General features: G+C 34.9%; 1 protein-coding gene across 2 annotated transcripts in view; it reads left to right on the forward strand.

Annotated features, from left to right (window-relative positions):
- slco3a1a (solute carrier organic anion transporter family member 3A1a) overlaps positions 1-14,133 on the forward strand; it is an 86,353-nt gene extending 72,220 nt beyond the window's left edge. For both annotated transcript variants that reach the window (XM_079874803.1, XM_079874802.1), the window contains 8 exons: positions 1,286-1,384; positions 2,032-2,307; positions 4,989-5,153; positions 6,230-6,428; positions 8,341-8,512; positions 9,169-9,341; positions 11,113-11,177; positions 12,057-14,133. In XM_079874803.1, the coding sequence (XP_079730929.1) occupies positions 1,286-1,384; positions 2,032-2,307; positions 4,989-5,153; positions 6,230-6,428; positions 8,341-8,512; positions 9,169-9,341; positions 11,113-11,177; positions 12,057-12,433 (1,526 nt within the window). In that variant the 3' untranslated portion in view covers positions 12,434-14,133. The remainder of the gene's footprint in view (positions 1-1,285; positions 1,385-2,031; positions 2,308-4,988; positions 5,154-6,229; positions 6,429-8,340; positions 8,513-9,168; positions 9,342-11,112; positions 11,178-12,056) is intronic.
- The last annotated feature ends 4,353 nt before the right edge of the window (positions 14,134-18,486 follow it).

Consider the following 18,486-nt stretch of genomic DNA (forward strand, 5'->3'; position numbering starts at 1 on the left):
GCTCTCTTCATTGACTCCCCGTTGACTCCGAGGTGTCATATATTACAACTGAATTTGAGTGTCAGTCCTGCTACCCTGTCGAATCACAGTTCTGCTTTGTCCGTAACACATTTGCCACATTCACTGGAACCTTTACTCTTTTTCTTTGCTGAATTATTTTGGTAGGAACATTTTCAAAGGGGAAGACCAGTTTTTGGGATAGCACAGGCACACGTTGCTTAATGAAACAATATTGTGTGTGTTTTAATAAGAGAATGGCTGAGGATGGGGAAAGCTGATGAGAGTGCCTGGATAAAGGCTTCCTAATCTCAGAAGCTGCGTGTGACCCACAGGGCTATTGCTGGGCCGCTGTCACACTTTTTGACAGCATATTAATAGGGATTTGTGCCCCAGATGTCTGCCAGCACAGCATCGTCTGTCCGTAGCTCTGTCACTCCATTCTGCCATTCTTGCTTTGTATGCAAAGCTGTCAGGAACTGGTGAATTACTCTGGCTATGTGGAATTTAGTTCTCATTCTTCACTTGGAATATTTGTTCAGGCAGCTTGAGCTGATAGTTTGGGAAGGTTTTGTTTAAATGATCCTCCTTATTATATTGTATTTTAAGTATTTCTAAATATTCATTAAACTTCTTTTTCATACATTATCATGAAGTAATCTTGGAACCTTTAAAATCCTCAAATAACAGCATATAACTGTTTCATTGGCATCATGGAATATACGTGTGACCCTCTGCATGGTTGAATGTTATTTTGAGAAAAACATAGAGGGAAAAATGAAAACTTCACACTGTATAAACACTGCAACATTGCTCATATAAAAACATTTCCTTCATTTCTGATGGCAAATGAGATGAGACTTTTCCTTGGGTTGAGAGCGCCACCTTGTGGCTGGAAAAAAATAACAACATTTTCCTGCTATTGTAATAGTGGATTTTATAGTGTGAATTTTATTAGATAATTTACTACTAATAATTTTTAAATTGATCATTAAATATTTATTTAATTATATTTTATATAATATTGTTTAATTATTTGTTTATAATATATTTATTTCATATATTTAAATAATATTATTTTATATAATTGTAATTTTAATAAAAAAAAATATTTTTTGTTTACAATATATATTTATATCATATTTATTTTATATAATATTAATTGTAAATAATTATAAACAAATTTAACAACAATTGTGGTATAATGAGAATCAATTTATGTGTGTTTAATTTACTATTTTATGTCTCCGAAATAAGATTCCTGATCGTTTTTATTGTTGTATTTCAGGTATACTCTTTTCCACACTAGTGTTTGGACCTGCGTGTGGTTTCATCCTGGGATCTGTCTGCACCAACTTTTATGTGGATGTTTTGCTCATCGACACAAGTGAGTTTCAGTTATAAAGTAAACTATTTTTAAATATAAAAAGTAATCTATAAGTATGATATTAAGTTCACTTAAAGAAAACTTACATGTATACTTGGAGTGTAAAACTACTAAACTAGTAGTTTACTGAGAGTATACTTCAATGTGTACTTTCTTAAAAATGTATTATTATAAGTATACCTATAAGTTCACTTTAGTATAGTTGCAGAATGAACGTAAAATATTTACTGTTACACTTAAAGTATACTTTTATACACTAAAAAGTGGACCAATTTAGTCCCAAATATTGAAATAGTATACTAACAGTACATTGACATTAGTATACTTATACAAAGTATACTAAAAATAAACGTAATAAACTGACCTTGAAGTGTACTTATTTTTTGTAAGGGATTCAGCTACACCCGACCCATTGCATCAAAAATTGCCATGGAACCTCTTTAGACAAAAGTTTGTAACAGAATAAGACACACTGAATAGCTCAATGGCCCAGTTTTGATGTCCGATTTCTGTGAATTGCATCATGTAGTTTGTTTTGCTGTTTTAGAAGTAGATTTTCACAAATGTGACTGCATTTGTGAGAGAATTTTCATTCCTCTTCATATTATTTATGTATTTATATACCATCCTGTATTTGCTTTTCTCAGCTGCGCTGAACATCACTCCTGATGACCCCCGCTGGATCGGTGCATGGTGGGGCGGCTTTCTCCTCTGCGGTGCCTTACTCTTCTTCTCGTCCATCTTCATGTTTGGTTTCCCCCAGTCTCTGCCCAGCATGGAGGTGGAGGGAGTGCTTGAGATTGAACAGGCCATGCTGCCCTCATCTTTACCCCTGGATTATGAGAAATCCAAGCCCAGCAATGGAGTCCTGCAGAACCACCAGCCCAACAGCAACAACCTGTCCTGCTGCCAACAGCTCCGAGGTCTCAGTGCCAGTACACACAGTTACACAACCAAATTCACCATGTGATGTTCTATGCACTCATATTGAGATTAGTCTGCTTTAGCTGAGTAAGGCTACTTTTGTCTTTAAAGAATAAGAAGAAATGCTAGTGACAAACACTGATGGTGGTCTTTTTCTTGAATAGCATGCATATGTTAAATTGAAGGCTTGGTCTGCTTAGATCCGTTTAATTGTACCGGACGTGTTCCTCTGTTTAAAAGTCTAATTATACTTAATGATACACTGAGGAGGCAATTAGAGAATTAGAGTTAAATCTTACGTATTAGCAAGCCCACACGGAATCTACGCCCGCAGGAGTTTCTAGAAAACCACAGATTTCCACAGAAACGTAGCCGTTACATACCAGAATAAAGCCAGGTGGTTGGAGCACTGTATGTTCTGAAGAGTATTTTTGCTGAATTTTCTTCAAACAAGAAGTAACACTGCGTGAGATATTAAAGGTACACTATGTAACTTTTGGCCCTCTAGCAGTTAAAAAACAAAACTGGTTCAGGTCTGTGTGACTGTGTGGATGAATATGTTTTTTTTTATCACAACTAAAAAAGAGAGAAATTATCCTGCTGCTCATAAAACATTCACTACTAGGCTTAATAGATAAAACCAGTTTAAAAGGAAAGGAACTCATGCTGACTAGCTGAAGACTTTACTGTAGCTTTACCCATTAAAAGATACGGTACTTCCTTGAAAATAAATTCCAGCACTACAACCATAATAAATTACCCTTCACAATAGATAATGCTTCCCTATGCACTCTGTTAGAGAGCTACATATGTTCAATAAAATCCCTTACTCGCCTGTTGAGCACTTTTACAACATTTCAAATCCCTCAGTTTTCGCCATCTCTGAAAAGCCAATCCAATGTTGATTCTTGTTTTATTACGAGCTCTGTCGTTCTCTTTTTGCCAGCTGACTCTCCTCTGTTCTGCGTTTGCTTTAAATGGGTGATTCCCGGAGGTTGGAGATTTAGCTGCTCCATGTCAACCTTTCTCGCTCGTTGTGGCAACTAGGGCTGTCACTTTACGTTCGAAAATCGATCGCACAATCGATCGGACCAACCAACACAAGTTTCGAAAACGAAAATAGGGAATCGATTTTAACGGCCTTCTCTCGTCACACAGCAACTGCAGGCTCTGACAAACACACATACCATCAAATTATACTTCTGCATAATGTGTCTCTTTTTACTACAAAAATGTGAATTCAGACAGTCTCATGCACACAGATACAGATTCGGGCTACGGTCTACAATCGCCTACGTAGGCGAAATTTGTTCGACATTTCTAATCGTAAACACAGCCATGTTGAAGACTGCAGTAATGTTTTTCATTGATGTTATGGCAGTCCACTCTGCTTATTGTTTTTCGAGAATGTTGCACTCCTGTTTGTCATTATGCACGAAACTTCACGCCAATAAATCATCAGGAATATTGCTGACTTGTACTTGAATTTTACGTTCGTCCTAATGCCTGTTAGTTGTCTGTGGATTTGCCCATATTTGGCATTTAAAATGGAAACATCTTTAGACATGGAAATCGATTCAATGAACACTTATGTCTCAAAAATCTTTTCACAAAAGTGACTGCCCTAGTGGCAACCAACATAGCCCAAAGTAGCCGGAGCATCATTTCTCTATTTACGAATATGACGAGACACACAAGGGTGAGCGACTTATGTACGCAATGTCCCTCGAAAACCATCATGCCAGGACTAAAATATGAACACTTATAATGGGCTTACCATAGTGAATCAGGGTAAGACAGAAACATGTTTTGGAAGAAGGATTGATGATGCATTGACTCATTGAAATTTTGTTAATTTAGAACCAAAAATGTTACTGTTGATTGTAAAGTTGATTGTAAAAGATTATTCATTTTAATTTTTTTGGAGTGACATAAATTGGATTAAGCATGTGCAATAAGAATAGGAACATGAATTAAGAAAGCAAATAGGGTCATTCCAAATTTCCCCCCAAATTCAGCATCAGTGTTATTTTAGTATATTTTACTATAATTGATATACCATTATAGTTTTTGTTCAAAAGCTTTCAGCCTGTAAGACTTTTTACATGCTAACTGTCACTCTCTGGGTCCATACTGCCGTTCTTGTGTCTCGTCTGTTTGTCTGTAAATAGAGTAATTGTTATGCTGGTATTGTTCTATACTTGTAAGGCTCTCATTTCGCACAACAGCAGCCATCAGTCATGTAAGATCTGATTAAATACTAGCTAACATGATGCATTACTAGCACAGTAGCCATGGCAGCACAAGCTAAAGGCATACTTTCAAGACAATAATCTAGGCAGCTGTTTTGTCCAACATGGATGATGCATTTTTCAAGGTTTTGCCATCTGGTACGAATGCAGTCTCAGTCATGCTGTTTCAGACACATCTGTCAAATACATCCATCAAAATGACGGCTCCTCAGAATGTAGCCACAACTCTGCAGCACTTAAGACATGGAGCTGGAAATTAGAGGGTGAATGTCTGCTGATTGCATCATAAATCTTCAGTTTCTTCATTCGAGTCCAACTAACGTCAATCTTAACATTTAGTGGATGTTTTAGACTAGACTAGTCTGTCATTACTCTGTATTTTGGACTCACTTATAGAACTCTCTCTGTCTCTTCTTTTTTCACTCCAGTTATTCCCAAGGTGACCAAGCACCTGCTGTCAAACCCAGTGTTCACATGTATTGTCTTAGCTGCCTGTATGGAGATTGCCGTTGTCGCTGGCTTTGCTGCCTTCCTGGGCAAATATTTGGAGCAGCAGTTCAACCTCACCACCTCCTCTGCTAACCAGCTGTTGGGTGTGTATAAAACCCTGTGATTTCACCAAGTACAACATCTTTGTTGATCCCGGAACAACGTTTCAGTCAACCAATCAGATTTGAGGGACAAGTTTACAGTTTATGTCAAGTTTAGGCTTACAACCAGGGTTCGGTGCTTCTACATCAGTGTTATTCATAAGATAAGTTATGGGTAGGGGTTAGGACAACATTTTTGGACAGGAAATTTGTTATCAACAAAAAATGTTGATCCAGGAACATGTCTTACTTGGCAAAATCATGGTGGCCCTGCACATACACACACATTGGGATACAAAATTCTGTGAAAATGCTTCTTTCTTTCGAGAAAAACATTTATTTCATAATGTGATTTTCCCCCACTTTCAATTCTTTTACTTCAATGAAAGGTTAGATTTTTGCAAATTTTTTGAATGATGAAAGATCAAAAGGATAAACAATGCAGATTTATTTTTTACAGCCATTTTTGATCATATTTACCAGGGGTGCCATTAATTCTGACCACAACTGTATATATATACACACACATAGATTATTTATCTACAAACTTTCACGTTATATGCGATTAATCGATTTGCCAGCACTATTATTAACTTATTTAATATAATTTTCCCCAAATATTTAGTAGAATTTTGTTTCTATTTATTTATTTAATAAAATTTATTTTATTATTTCATTCATCTAATTTAATAGTTTTATTTCAAATTATTAGCAGAACCATTTTTGCAACAACAATTTTTCTGAAAACAATTTTTAGCAAATTTGTTTTTGAATCCCAGATTTTGAATCTCATACTTTTGGAACTTCCTTTATCTTGACACATTTATCTTTGCCACATACAGAGTAAACCTGAAATTATGCAAATTATAGTTTAAAAATGAAAGCAAATGCATTTATTTATTTATTTATTTATTTAGCAAAAGCTTTCATCCAAAGTGACTTACAAATGAGGAATTACACAACAAAAGTGCTTTATCAACATCTGAAGTTCCGCAATACAAGATGAAAGCACAAAAATAAAGGGTATTGACAGCAAAGCTTTATTTTTATATAACACATTTTTGTCTCTTCATAAACAGGGATGACAGCCATCCCGTGTGCCTGTCTGGGCATATTCTTAGGAGGTTTGCTGGTGAAGAAGCTTAACCTGTCTGCTCTGGGAGCCATACGAATGGCCATGCTGGTCAATCTGATCTCCACTGCGTGTTACGTGTCCTTCCTCTTCCTGGGCTGTGACACAGGACCTGTCGCTGGGGTGACCGTCGCCTATGGCAACGAGTACGGACGGCTCAGCTGCTTTTTTCTCCTCACAGCCTTGTTATTTTTCTGCCATTTATTCAGTCTTTGCAGAGAGGGTAGACGGTAGAGGATGACATGTCTGCATGCTGAAACCTCTATTTATGTGTAGTATGTGTGTATGGTCAGGGTTTGCATTTTATAGAATTCACTACTTTTGAGTATTTCAGGGGAATAGGAGAGAACGGATATACATCCCGATTTATTTTCCAGGCCCACATGGAATCTGTGCTTAGTGAACTCCACAGATTTACTTATTTCATACACCCGTCACTCACAATAATGGTGTGGATTTTGATTAATCTCACTGACTGTAATGTTTTTAATCTGGTTATCATGATCCTCTAAAAAAAAATATATATATATATATATTTTTTTTTTTTTTTTTTTTTATTGGAAATTATTAGCAGAAAAAAACTAATTTTATTATTATTTTTGTAATTTAGTTTTAATACAAATAAAAGTTTTCCCTATTATTATTATTATTATTATTATATACTTTAATGCAATTTTGGATTCTTTTATTTGTATTATTATTATTATTATTATTATTATTACTATTCAATCTGTCTGTCTGTCTCTCTGTCTGTCTGTCTGTCTGTCTGTCTATCTATCTGTCTATCTATCTGTCTGTCTGTCTGTCTATCTATCTGTCGGTCTGTCTGTCTATCTGTCTATCTATCTATCTGTCTGTCTATCTATCTATCTGTCTGTCTATCTATCTGTCTGTCTGTCTGTCTATCTGTCTATCTATCTATCTGTCTGTCTATCTGTCTGTCTGTCTGTCTATATCTGTCTGTCTGTCTGTCTATCTATCTGTCTGTCTATCTGTCTGTCTATCTGTCTATCTATCAATCTGTGTATCTATCTGTCTATCCATCTGTCTGTCTGTCTATCTATCTATCAATCTGTGTATCTATCTGTCTATCCATCTGTCTGTCTATCTATCTATCTATCTATCTATCTATCTATCTATCTATCTATCTATCTGTCTGTCTATCTATCTGCGTATCTATCTATCTGTGTATCTATCTATCTGTGTATCTATCTATCTGTGTATCTATCTATCTGTCTGTCTATCTATCTATCCATCTGTCTATCTTTCTATCTATCTATCTTTCTATCTGTCTGTCTTTGTATCTGTCTATCTATCTATCTATCAATCAATCTGTGTATCTATCTGTCTGTCTGTCTGTCTGTCTATCTGTCTATCCATCTGTCTGTCTATCTATCTATTTGTCAGTCTGTCTGTCTTATACAGATTTTCAAAATTTAGCAGAAAAGTTGTTTATTTGACCCCCCATTTTTCATTATATTTACAAATGTATTAGATTAATTGCAGTTGTTTTTTTAATCATTCGCCAGATATTTGCATATGTTTGTTTTTCTAATCTAAAGTTATTAGCAGAACCATTTTTGTGAAAACACTTTTTAGTGAATTTTAATATTTGAATCCCAGATTTTCATGACTTAAATTAAATTAAGAGCTTCAATCACACCCTATAGTCATCAGTCATTTTTACACAGTCTTTTCTGCATAAGACTGACGAACTGAATGAACTACACGCCTCCTCTTGATCGGCCGCTCAGCAGATGTTTCACTCATTCAGTTTGTTCACGAACAAGATATCGGTGCTGCTCCAATTTGTTCAGACCTCAGACACAGACTCATTTAGTATGTTTTTGTGTATAATATTGCACTTTAATTGCACCCTCAAAATGAGATGAAAATACAAAGAAAAGTCAAACAATTCCATCTGGGCTGTATGTTAAACAAACAGGGGTGTAAATCCTGAAGCTTAGTCAGTGCTTAGATGAACTCAGTGACTGTAAACATATAGAAAGTAACTCTATTCAAACAGGTGAATGTGTGTGTGTGTGTGTGTGTATATAGGACACTGCAAGTAGGCCAGAAGCCGGAAGCCCCCTGCATGAGTCATTGCAACTGCTACACTTCATCCGTTAGCCCCGTTTGTGGCTCCAATGGTGTGACCTACTTGTCCTCCTGTTTCGCCGGCTGCACCAGAGCCATCGGTACCGGACTGCCACCACCTCCTCGCTTTCAGGTCATTACCCATCTCATTTTCAACTCTCTCTCTTTCTTCCCTATTCGCTGACACATACTCTCTGTATGGCTGCTTTTCTCGCTCTCCGCTCATTTCCTGGACAGCACATGTCCAGCGTGGGTCATTAGAACCGAAGCCCACATCGCTCATCAGATATACAGTATGTTGAAGAGGACACAACGTTCTGCCTGCCAGGCATCTTAATGGCCACTGCACTCATTACCATACAAAGAGAATGGTTCAAACTGGAATAGATGATTCCAAGACAACAGTCACAACTATTATCATAATTGAGCACTGGCTCACGACATTAATATATACCGACCGCTGGGTTTAATGAGCCTGCTCGTGCCAGGGTTCATGGGTGCATCAGTTCTCTGTAGATAAAAGTGACTTTAGTACATTTAGACGGCTAATAATGACTCGTTTATTTTATACCAATCCATTTAATATTTACATTATTTTAAAATAAACCCTCATTTTATTTCAATATTGAATGGTGTCATATACAGTGTAGGACGTTTTAATATAGATTGTTGTTATACTATAATATTTGCACAAATCATTATTACTTTTTTATTTTATGATTCAAATATGAACACACAAGTATTTGCTGGCTTTGTAGTGAACATGATCATGTGTTTTTACACTGGCAGAACCTGACGAGATGCTCGTGCATCTCCGAATACAATGACTTCGCCACGGCTGTGCCAGGGAAATGCCCGCGCCCCGGCTGCCAGGAAGCCTTCCTCACATTCCTGTGTGTGATCTGTGCCTGCAGTATGATCGGAGCGATGGCCCAGACGCCCTCCGTCATCATCCTCATCAGGTGACTCTGTCTATCCATCTGTCTGTGATTTCACCAAGTACAACATGTTCCTGGATCAACGTCTACATTTCAGTCAACCAATCGGATTTGAGGGACATCTTACAGTTTATGTCAAGTTTAGGCTTGCAGCCAGGGTTCGGTGCTTCTACATCAGTGTTATTCATAAGATAAGTTATGGGTAGGGATAGGTTTAGGGGTAGGGGTAGGGGTTAGGACAACATTTTTGGACAATCATTTTGTTATCAACAAAACATTTTGTTACAGGAACATGGCTTACTTGCAAAATCATGGTGAATATACACATACATTGGGCTACAAAATTCTGTGAAAATGCTTCTTTTTTTATTGCAAAACATTATTACTTACTTTTATTATTATTTTTATTTCATTTTAAATACAATTAATTTTTCTAATACGGTTTTTCATTGCAAAGTATTAGCAGTAACATTTTATTTTAAATGTATTATATATGTGTGTGTGTGTGTGTGTGTGTATAGGGCATATCTATCTGTCTCTATCTATCTATCTATCTGTCTTTGTATCTGTCTATCTGTGTCTGTATCTATCTATCTATCTGTATATCTATCTATCTATCTGTATATCTATCTATCTATTTGTATATCTATCTATCTATTTATCTATCTATCTATCTTTGTATCTGTCTATCTGTGTCTATCTATCAATATGTCTGTCTATCTATCTGTACATCTATCTATCTGTCTTTGTATCTATCTGTATCTCTGTCTGTCTGTCTGTCTCTCTGTCTATCTATCTGCATATCTATCTATCTATATCTATCTATCTATCTATCTGCCTATCTATCTATCTATCTATCTATCTATCTATCTGTATCTCTGTCTGTCTGTCTGTCTGTCTGTCTGTCTGTCTCTCTGTCTATCTATCAATCTATCTATCTGCATATCTATCTGTCTATATCTATCTATCTGCATATCTATCTGCATATCTATCTATCTATCTATCTATCTATCTATCTATCTATCTATCTATCTATTTGTATATCTATCTATCTATCTATCTATTTATCTATCTATCTATCTTTGTATCTGTCTATCTGTGTCTATCTATAAATATGTCTGTCTATCTATCTGTACATCTATCTATCTATCTATCTATCTGCATATCTATCTATCTATATCTATTTATCTATCTGCATATCTATCTATCTATCTATCTATCTATCTATCTATCTATATATCTGTCTGTCTGTCTATCTATCTATCTATCTATCTATCTATCTATCTATCTATCTATCTATCTATCTGTATCTCTGTCTGTCTGTCTGTCTGTCTGTCTGTCTGTCTGTCTATCTATCTATCTATCTATCTATCTATCTATCTATCTATCTATCTATCTATCTATCTATCTATCTATCTATCTATCTATCTATCTATCTATCTGTCTGTTTGTCTGTGTGTCTCTCTATCTGACTATCTTTTTTACAATACCATGCAAAAGTCTGGGATTGGCAAGATTTGTAAAGTTTTTGAAAGATGTCTCTTATGCTCACCAAGGCTGCATTTATTTGAGCAAAAATACAGTAAAACAATAATATTGTGAAATATTATTACTTTTTTTAAAATAACTGTTTATATTTTAAAATGTAATTTATTCCTGTGATGTCAAAGCTGAATTTTCAGCATCATTACTCCAGTCTTCAGTGTCATATGATCCTTCAGAAATCATTCTATGCTGGTCTATGATCTATGATGCTCAAGAAAAATGTTTTATTTGTTATCTCTGTCTCTTTTAGAACTGTGAGCCCAGAGCTGAAGTCATATGCCCTTGGAGTTCTTTTTCTGTTACTGCGACTATTAGGTGAGATATCACAGCACAGCACAATCACATTTACAACTGAAACACTATATTCAGCAGGGGAATCTGTTTGTCTCACTGAAATTGAAAGTGGGCTAAAAGAAGCATATTAAAGACTCAATTTCCTTGCTATCCAAACGTTGTGAAACAAGGAGCAAGGTTATTTGCCACTTCTGTAAAAAAACCAGTAGTTTTCTATCAGTAAATTGCTATATTATTTAGAAAAATTAAGACTTTGTTCATTCCTTTAACACATACATGATATTGCAAAATACAAAATATGTGTGTAAGGGTGTGTTCACGCTTGTAGTTCAGTTCTCTTGGTTCTTCTGGTCCGGACTAAAAAAGAAAATGTCCTGGTTCACACACTGACATCAACAATGCTTTGTGCTAAACGTGGTCATTTTATGGCTTGTAAAGAAGTCAAAAAAGCACCAGGAATTCCTCCATTGCGCACACAAGCGAAGATCTTCAGTTCTGACGCCTGTACCAAACTGCATTGGGCAACATGATGGGAAGAAACAGGTATCCTTGAGCAATCTGTCCTCTTAAGGGTCACATCTTGAGACATCACATCCGGACAGATGTCTTTTGTCCACGTTGCTTTCATATCTCAGCCAAACCGCATCAACAGTATGTTTAGAAGCTCTGAAAAGGTGGGTCTCGGTCCGCTTGTTTGATGCACACCAGGGTTCAGTTAACACTTAAGCCACGAGCCACATTAAAATAGCAATCGCACCAGAGTTTGTTTTAATCCAACCAAACCTGCCAAGTGTGAACACACCCTAAGTGAAGTTAAAATGTAATAATAAAATGTTATTATGTCTTCAAAATCAATTACGCATATGAGAGATTATCACAGCAGCTCAATCCATCTTGCAGGGTTCATTCCCCCTCCTTTGATATTTGGTGCGGGGATTGACTCTACATGCCTTTTCTGGAGCACCGAGTGCGGGGAGAGAGGTGCCTGTCTGCTGTACGACAACGTGACCTACCGCCACCTGTACGTCGGCATGGCCATCGTTCTCAAAATTGTGGCGTTCCTCCTCTACACAACCACCTGGCAATGCTTGCGCAGAAACTACAAGAAATACATTAAAAACCACGAGGGATATGTCACGCCCACAGAAATGTTCTCGTCCAGCATGAATCTGGAGAGTCTCGGAAAGGACAGCAGTCAAAGCCAAGTCAACAGGACTAAATTTATATATAACCTGGAGGATCATGAGTGGTGTGAAAACATGGAGTCCGTTTTATAGAGGGTTCAGACACACACACGCTAATTCAAGCATCATTCTACTGAACGACGGTCCTTTGAGTTGAGCTCTTATTCCAGGATGTGCAGGACTGTCGTTGCACTTTATTGTAAACTCATTCAAACTCTTCTACTGGGTCCATCTTGTTTTTAGAAGTACTGTTTCTCCAGTGCCAGTAAAATGTTGTAGTAGTTAGTTGAAGTTGCCCAACTGTTTCATTGACTGGTAGCTGGTTTGTTAAATTAGCAGACATCATACTCAAATGCAGCCACAAAATGACTGTTTTTACCATTTTTCAAGTAAAAAGCTAACTAAAATGAACAAGTTTAACTTGTTATCCATCATCAGATGAGGCTAGTTGATTATGTTCATGTTCTTGGGCTCCATCCAATCTGGTATTATGGGGATCATTTAATGCATTATCAATACTAATATACAGTATAATTCTATTGTATACATACTAGGATTTTCTATATGAAAACTATATCAATTATTTCTTAAAACATTCAAAAGGGTGTTTGAGAGATGGTTTTTTTTCTAAGTGCTTTTTGCAGCATTTGCTTTCTGCTGTTAATTTATATTATTAAAGGGGCTACATGTAAGAACTTTCACGTATTAAGCGCTTTTTATTGCCAATGTGTGAACAGCTTGTAATCAAACTTAAAAAACGAGACATCTAGGTTGTCTGTGAAAGCCTGTAGACTGGTAGACTGGACCGGTTTTACCGGGAAAATCCTCCTTTTCCGTTTAATGACACATGAATTAATGTTTATACAATAATACGAAAGAGCTACTCTGTACTGTAATGTCAATGTGTCGTGCAAATAAAAGGTATTAATTCAAACTAAATAGTCTCACATATCCAGATCTATATGGTCTATACTCTTAAATATACTTTATAATCAAACTATCATAACAGTGTAATTTGAATTACCTCACCTGTCGTCGACTGGAGCTGGTTCAAACATATCCACATCGCTATGATCAGATACTCTCTTAACTGCTGCCATTTTAGTTGTGTGTTTATTGTGTTATTGAGAGGAAAGCGCGCAGCCCATATTTACATATTAATCTAAAAGTCTCTAAATTGAATCACGTTCAGTCTCTTGAGCGCGAGCAATAAGCTGCTGGCTGCAGTTCACTTAACGGCCACCGATGTCGCTAGTAAGGGTTTCTGAATTCTACATATAGCCCCTTTAAGGCCTAAAATGTCTTAATTTGTAAAGGTCATTGATACTGTACATTATCGGCATCTTTATACATATGTGCAATAGTGGGAGAGCGTATTTGAAAAACGTTTTTGTCTATTATGAATATATGTTTTTTCTTTGTAAGATGTTTGTCATTAGATTTTGTTTTGGATTATGAAGACAAATATAGAGAATGAGACTGTTTATGCATAGTTTTATTAATGAATATAAGAACGCCTCTTTATTCAGATGACAATAATGGCATGTTTGTGACTAGAGGAAGAGGAATATTGTGACAGCATGACTGACATCAGAGGAGAAGTTTTGGGGAAAAGGTCATTTTATTAAATGGCAGAAGATCAATGTCATTCAAGTATTGCTCTGATCTCGCTGTAAGGCAAATAACATTCAGGCTGGGCCTTGGTATTTATGAGTTAGGTGAAGAATGACATTTTATACACTTATAATATTACATGTAAAGTGTGTTTTAGCTTTGGGTTGAGATTAAACGAATTTTTTTTCTTCTTTTTTTTTTCACTTCACTGCAATAAGACATGGCACTGTGCGCATGCTGTTTCTTCAGCAGTTTAATAATAGTGCTGTATTCAAAAGACACAGTGCAAAAAAAGCAGTGTACTTTTCGTATCATTTTTTATGCCAAAATAACTTTTATTTTATTCTGCAAATAAATTATTTTTCAGAGAATCTCAGATTTGTCTTTGGTTTTTTTTCTGTATACTTTTCCAAAGCGTTAACAATAACCCTTTCCACTGACATGATTAACCATACATACAAATATTAATATAACAATAATAGTAATAAATAAACTAGGGCTGTCAAAAGATTAATCGCGATTAATCGCATCCAAAATAAAAGTTTGTGTTTAAATAATATATGTGTGTGTACTGTGTATAATTAAATTTGTATATATAAATACACACACATGCTTGTATATATTTAAGAAAAATGTGTAATTTATATATAAAAAAATTATATTTATATATAATATAAATTATATATAAATATATACAGTATGCAAATATTTCTTAAATATATACATGCATGTGTGTGTATTTATATATACAAAATAATTATACACAGTACACACACATATATTATGTAAACACAAACTTTTATTTTGGATGCGATTAATCGCGATTAATCTTTTGACAGCCCTAAAATAAACCAAATAGGTATAAACTGTAGGATTATGTACACATTTACAAATTAACATAATATGCTTGTAGGAAAAATAAATATAAATACATAATAGGCTAATACAAATCAAATCTCAATGGTTCTTTTTTGAACAAATAAAACAAGAATTTAGACTTGATAAATAGATGCTCTTCTGTGCAAGATTAATTTTTAAATATTACTTAAGAGTAATAACTGATGCTCTTTTTACACAGATAGCAAAAAGCAAACTACTACAGCCCTATTTTTATTATTATAGTAACATACTAAATGTGCGGAATCTACTAAATATAAAAACATATATATACAATAATAATAATAGGGTGTATTATACTAGATGTAAATTGACCCAATTTGGTTATTTATAAAATCTAGGTCAAAATGAAGAGATGATGAATAAGCCATTTGACTGCTCGTGTGAGGTTTCCACTTTATGGGAAAAAAGAGATTCAGAATGGCTGTTTTTCGGCTTCTTCTATTGTTTTACCTTCTCCTTATGAGCTATACAACCAGCACCTCCACCTAAGTGTTATTCAGGACACATTTTTTTCCATACAACCTTAAGCTGGTCCTGAAATAAAGAGAAACTGCTTGATTTATTGTGGATATGAAAGTGAAAAGCACAATATTCTCCATGGTCTTTTGAAATTAAACAGCAGAGGCAATACGGCTATTGGTAAAAAGGCTTTCCTTTGATACCTGTCATAGACACAGATGCTCTTTACAACAAAAGGTCATATATAAACCTGATAACCTTAAAGTGTTTTTTATTTATATTTAAATGAATGGAGACTAAATGTCAGGCTGTATGGAATCACTGTAGAGATTTTTACTGGAGCATTCGAACTGAAATGAAATCCTTCTGTCTGATTTATGAGTATTTATCTTCCATCAGTTTTTAACAGTGTCTCTTTAAGTGAGGTGACACATATACTGCGTGTTAATCTGCCCTGGTGTATAAGAAGATTAAAGTCTTTATTTGATGTGGCTTAGATTCCCTTTTGCAGGCTTGACAGATAAACGAAGAATCAGTAGAACTGGAAGGAGTGTACGATTTGAGACTTAAGGGAAAGAGAACCATTAACTAATAGAGAGGCTCAAATGCTGAAAATGATATGCAGCAGTGCTATTTTAGGATCATTTATATACTATTATGTTAATTTTAGTTAAAGTTTGTAATTTAGTTGTTTTTGTTATTTTTATTATATCATGTTTTTGTTTTTTTTAATATATTTTATATTTTCTATATTATATTATCTATATATTTTTGTGTTTTTTTTAAAATATGTATATATATATATATATATATATATATATATATATATATATATATATATATATATATATATATATATATATATATTAGGATTATGTATTATTTTAATAATGTTTAATTTTAGTTTATTTAGTTTGTTATTTTAGTACTTAAACTAAACGAAAATGTGAAACGATGCCTTGGCAACTAGCTGAGTTTTTTTATTATTAATGTTTATTTTATTTCAAGTAATAAAATAATTTTTTGAATGAGTTTAGCTTTAGTTAATGATAATAACCCAGGTTTTCAAAGCAAAAAAAATTTAAATGTATTTTTTAATTTTTTTAAATGCACTTATAAGTAACAAAATGAAGGCAATATTCACTGAATAATGTACTAAATATTTATTTATAGCATGATGCCCTGTTCATCAGCACCTGCAGAAGACACAAAACATCTGCCAAGACTAAAAAGCTTACTCTTGTTAAAAATATGCCTCACTGTTGTCAACACTGACATCTCAAACACAGCTTTGGTGTTGCTCAGTTCCCACTTTCACACATCTCAGAGGATCCAAACTCAGGAGGGATGATGATATGAAGCATTCGTGTTCTGCAGTGCAAGACTATTTATCAGGGTTATTATTGTCAGCAAATAGAGAGCTAAATTGATGTATAACAATAACACAACTTAGAGAGCTAATTAATTTGCTTACCATATCAAATGTCTGTAACACTTTATGTCCTTGTTACACATGATACGTAGTTACTATAATAACTATAAATTATGCATAATTACATGCAACTAACCATAAACCAATCCCTAACCCTAGTTCATTTATATAACTCAGCTACTTAATAGATACACTGTAACATGGACACCTTAAAATAAAGGTTTCATTGTCACAGTGTAATTATGTATTTAAGTACTGAGTAATATTAATTAACAACATGCACTTACTAGGATTAGGGTTTGGTTAAGGGTTAGTTGCATGTAATTAAGCATAATTTACTGTTATTACTAAGTACATGTATAAAATAAAGTGTGCTGAGGATAATGGAATACAAACAATGTTTCCCTATAGAGTGCATTTGGTCTGGCATGTGTCGTGTTTATACGTTTATATACATTCCGCATTCCTTTTTGTTTCACATAATACTCCATCACTGCTATGGCTATATCCCATTAATTCATTACAGGGCCTAATTTCTCAGGAGACTGGTGTGTTTGTGTGAAAATGCACAGAATATTTTATGTAAATAAGTCATTCAAAATAGAGTCGATGTTCTGCTGCAGTGCTTTGCTGAATGTATGGTTATGAAAATGATCCTCCAGAACCAGTGCTCAAATTGTCCAAACAGTTTATCGTCTTAAACTGAAGATAGCTGGTCTGCTGTGTCACAAATATAAATCAAAAGTACATCTGACACTCTTCAAATGGCATCCGTAATCTCTGAGAGAGAAGAGAGAAGGGTGGTTAGTCAGGCGGCTCTTTGTGTTGTGTATTTTTGATGTTCGGTTCAAAGCAGATGTTGAGAGCAGCTCAAATGCTCAAATACAGACTGAGTTTAGGAGAAAAAGAAGAAGCTTGATGTTTGATCAAGACCGAAGGATCCAACGTGCACACACACACACACACACACACACACACACACAACAGAACAAGCTATGTAAAAACTAAAATCTGGAAATTAAACCATTGTGGAATAGCCTCCTTCTTTTGAACTTGTCGTCCATAGCTACAGGTCCCATTAATGATAAATAATGCATTAATGAGCAATTCATTTGTTATTTATTAATCTGTGTTAAGGGGAAGTTTGGGGCCGTTTTTTACACTGTTAAACTAAAAACGGAAAACTTTTTTTTTAAGCGTTTTGGCCATTAATTTACACGACAACGCCATTTGGGGGGCCTGAAAATGCAACCATTATCATCTCTGTGTAAAACGCAAATTTGTGAAGTGTTTCTTTTCAAAGTGACATCGCCAACTACTGGCCTAACAGCGATTTTAGTCGTTTTCACGGATACGTGGAAAAGTGCGCGGAACGTCATTTTGACAACGTTGTCATCAGTTTCCACATTCATCGCAAATAGGCCTAAAGTATTTAATATTTTCATTTTCAAACAAATTAATACACATTTATAATGATATATTGTGTGTTACCTTGTCAGTAAATGAAAAAAAAAAAAACCGATTTAACGCTGCAGCGTGAGGGTGTCTAATAGCCTACATTTCTAATACAACGACGGCAAATTTGACACTTTTCTCTCTTCTGACCAACGTAATGAATCTCTCGATATTTTTTCCCTCTTTTAGAAAGTTGTTATTGGAGCCAATGGAAATACAAAAATTATAATTGCTGTCGTCTCCTCTTCACGTCGCTGCGTTCTTACGGTTTGTATTTTCACAGCAA

Source organism: Squalius cephalus (genome assembly GCF_949319135.1).
Source record: "Squalius cephalus genome assembly, chromosome: 6".
Taxonomy (NCBI): Eukaryota; Metazoa; Chordata; class Actinopteri; order Cypriniformes; family Leuciscidae; genus Squalius; species Squalius cephalus.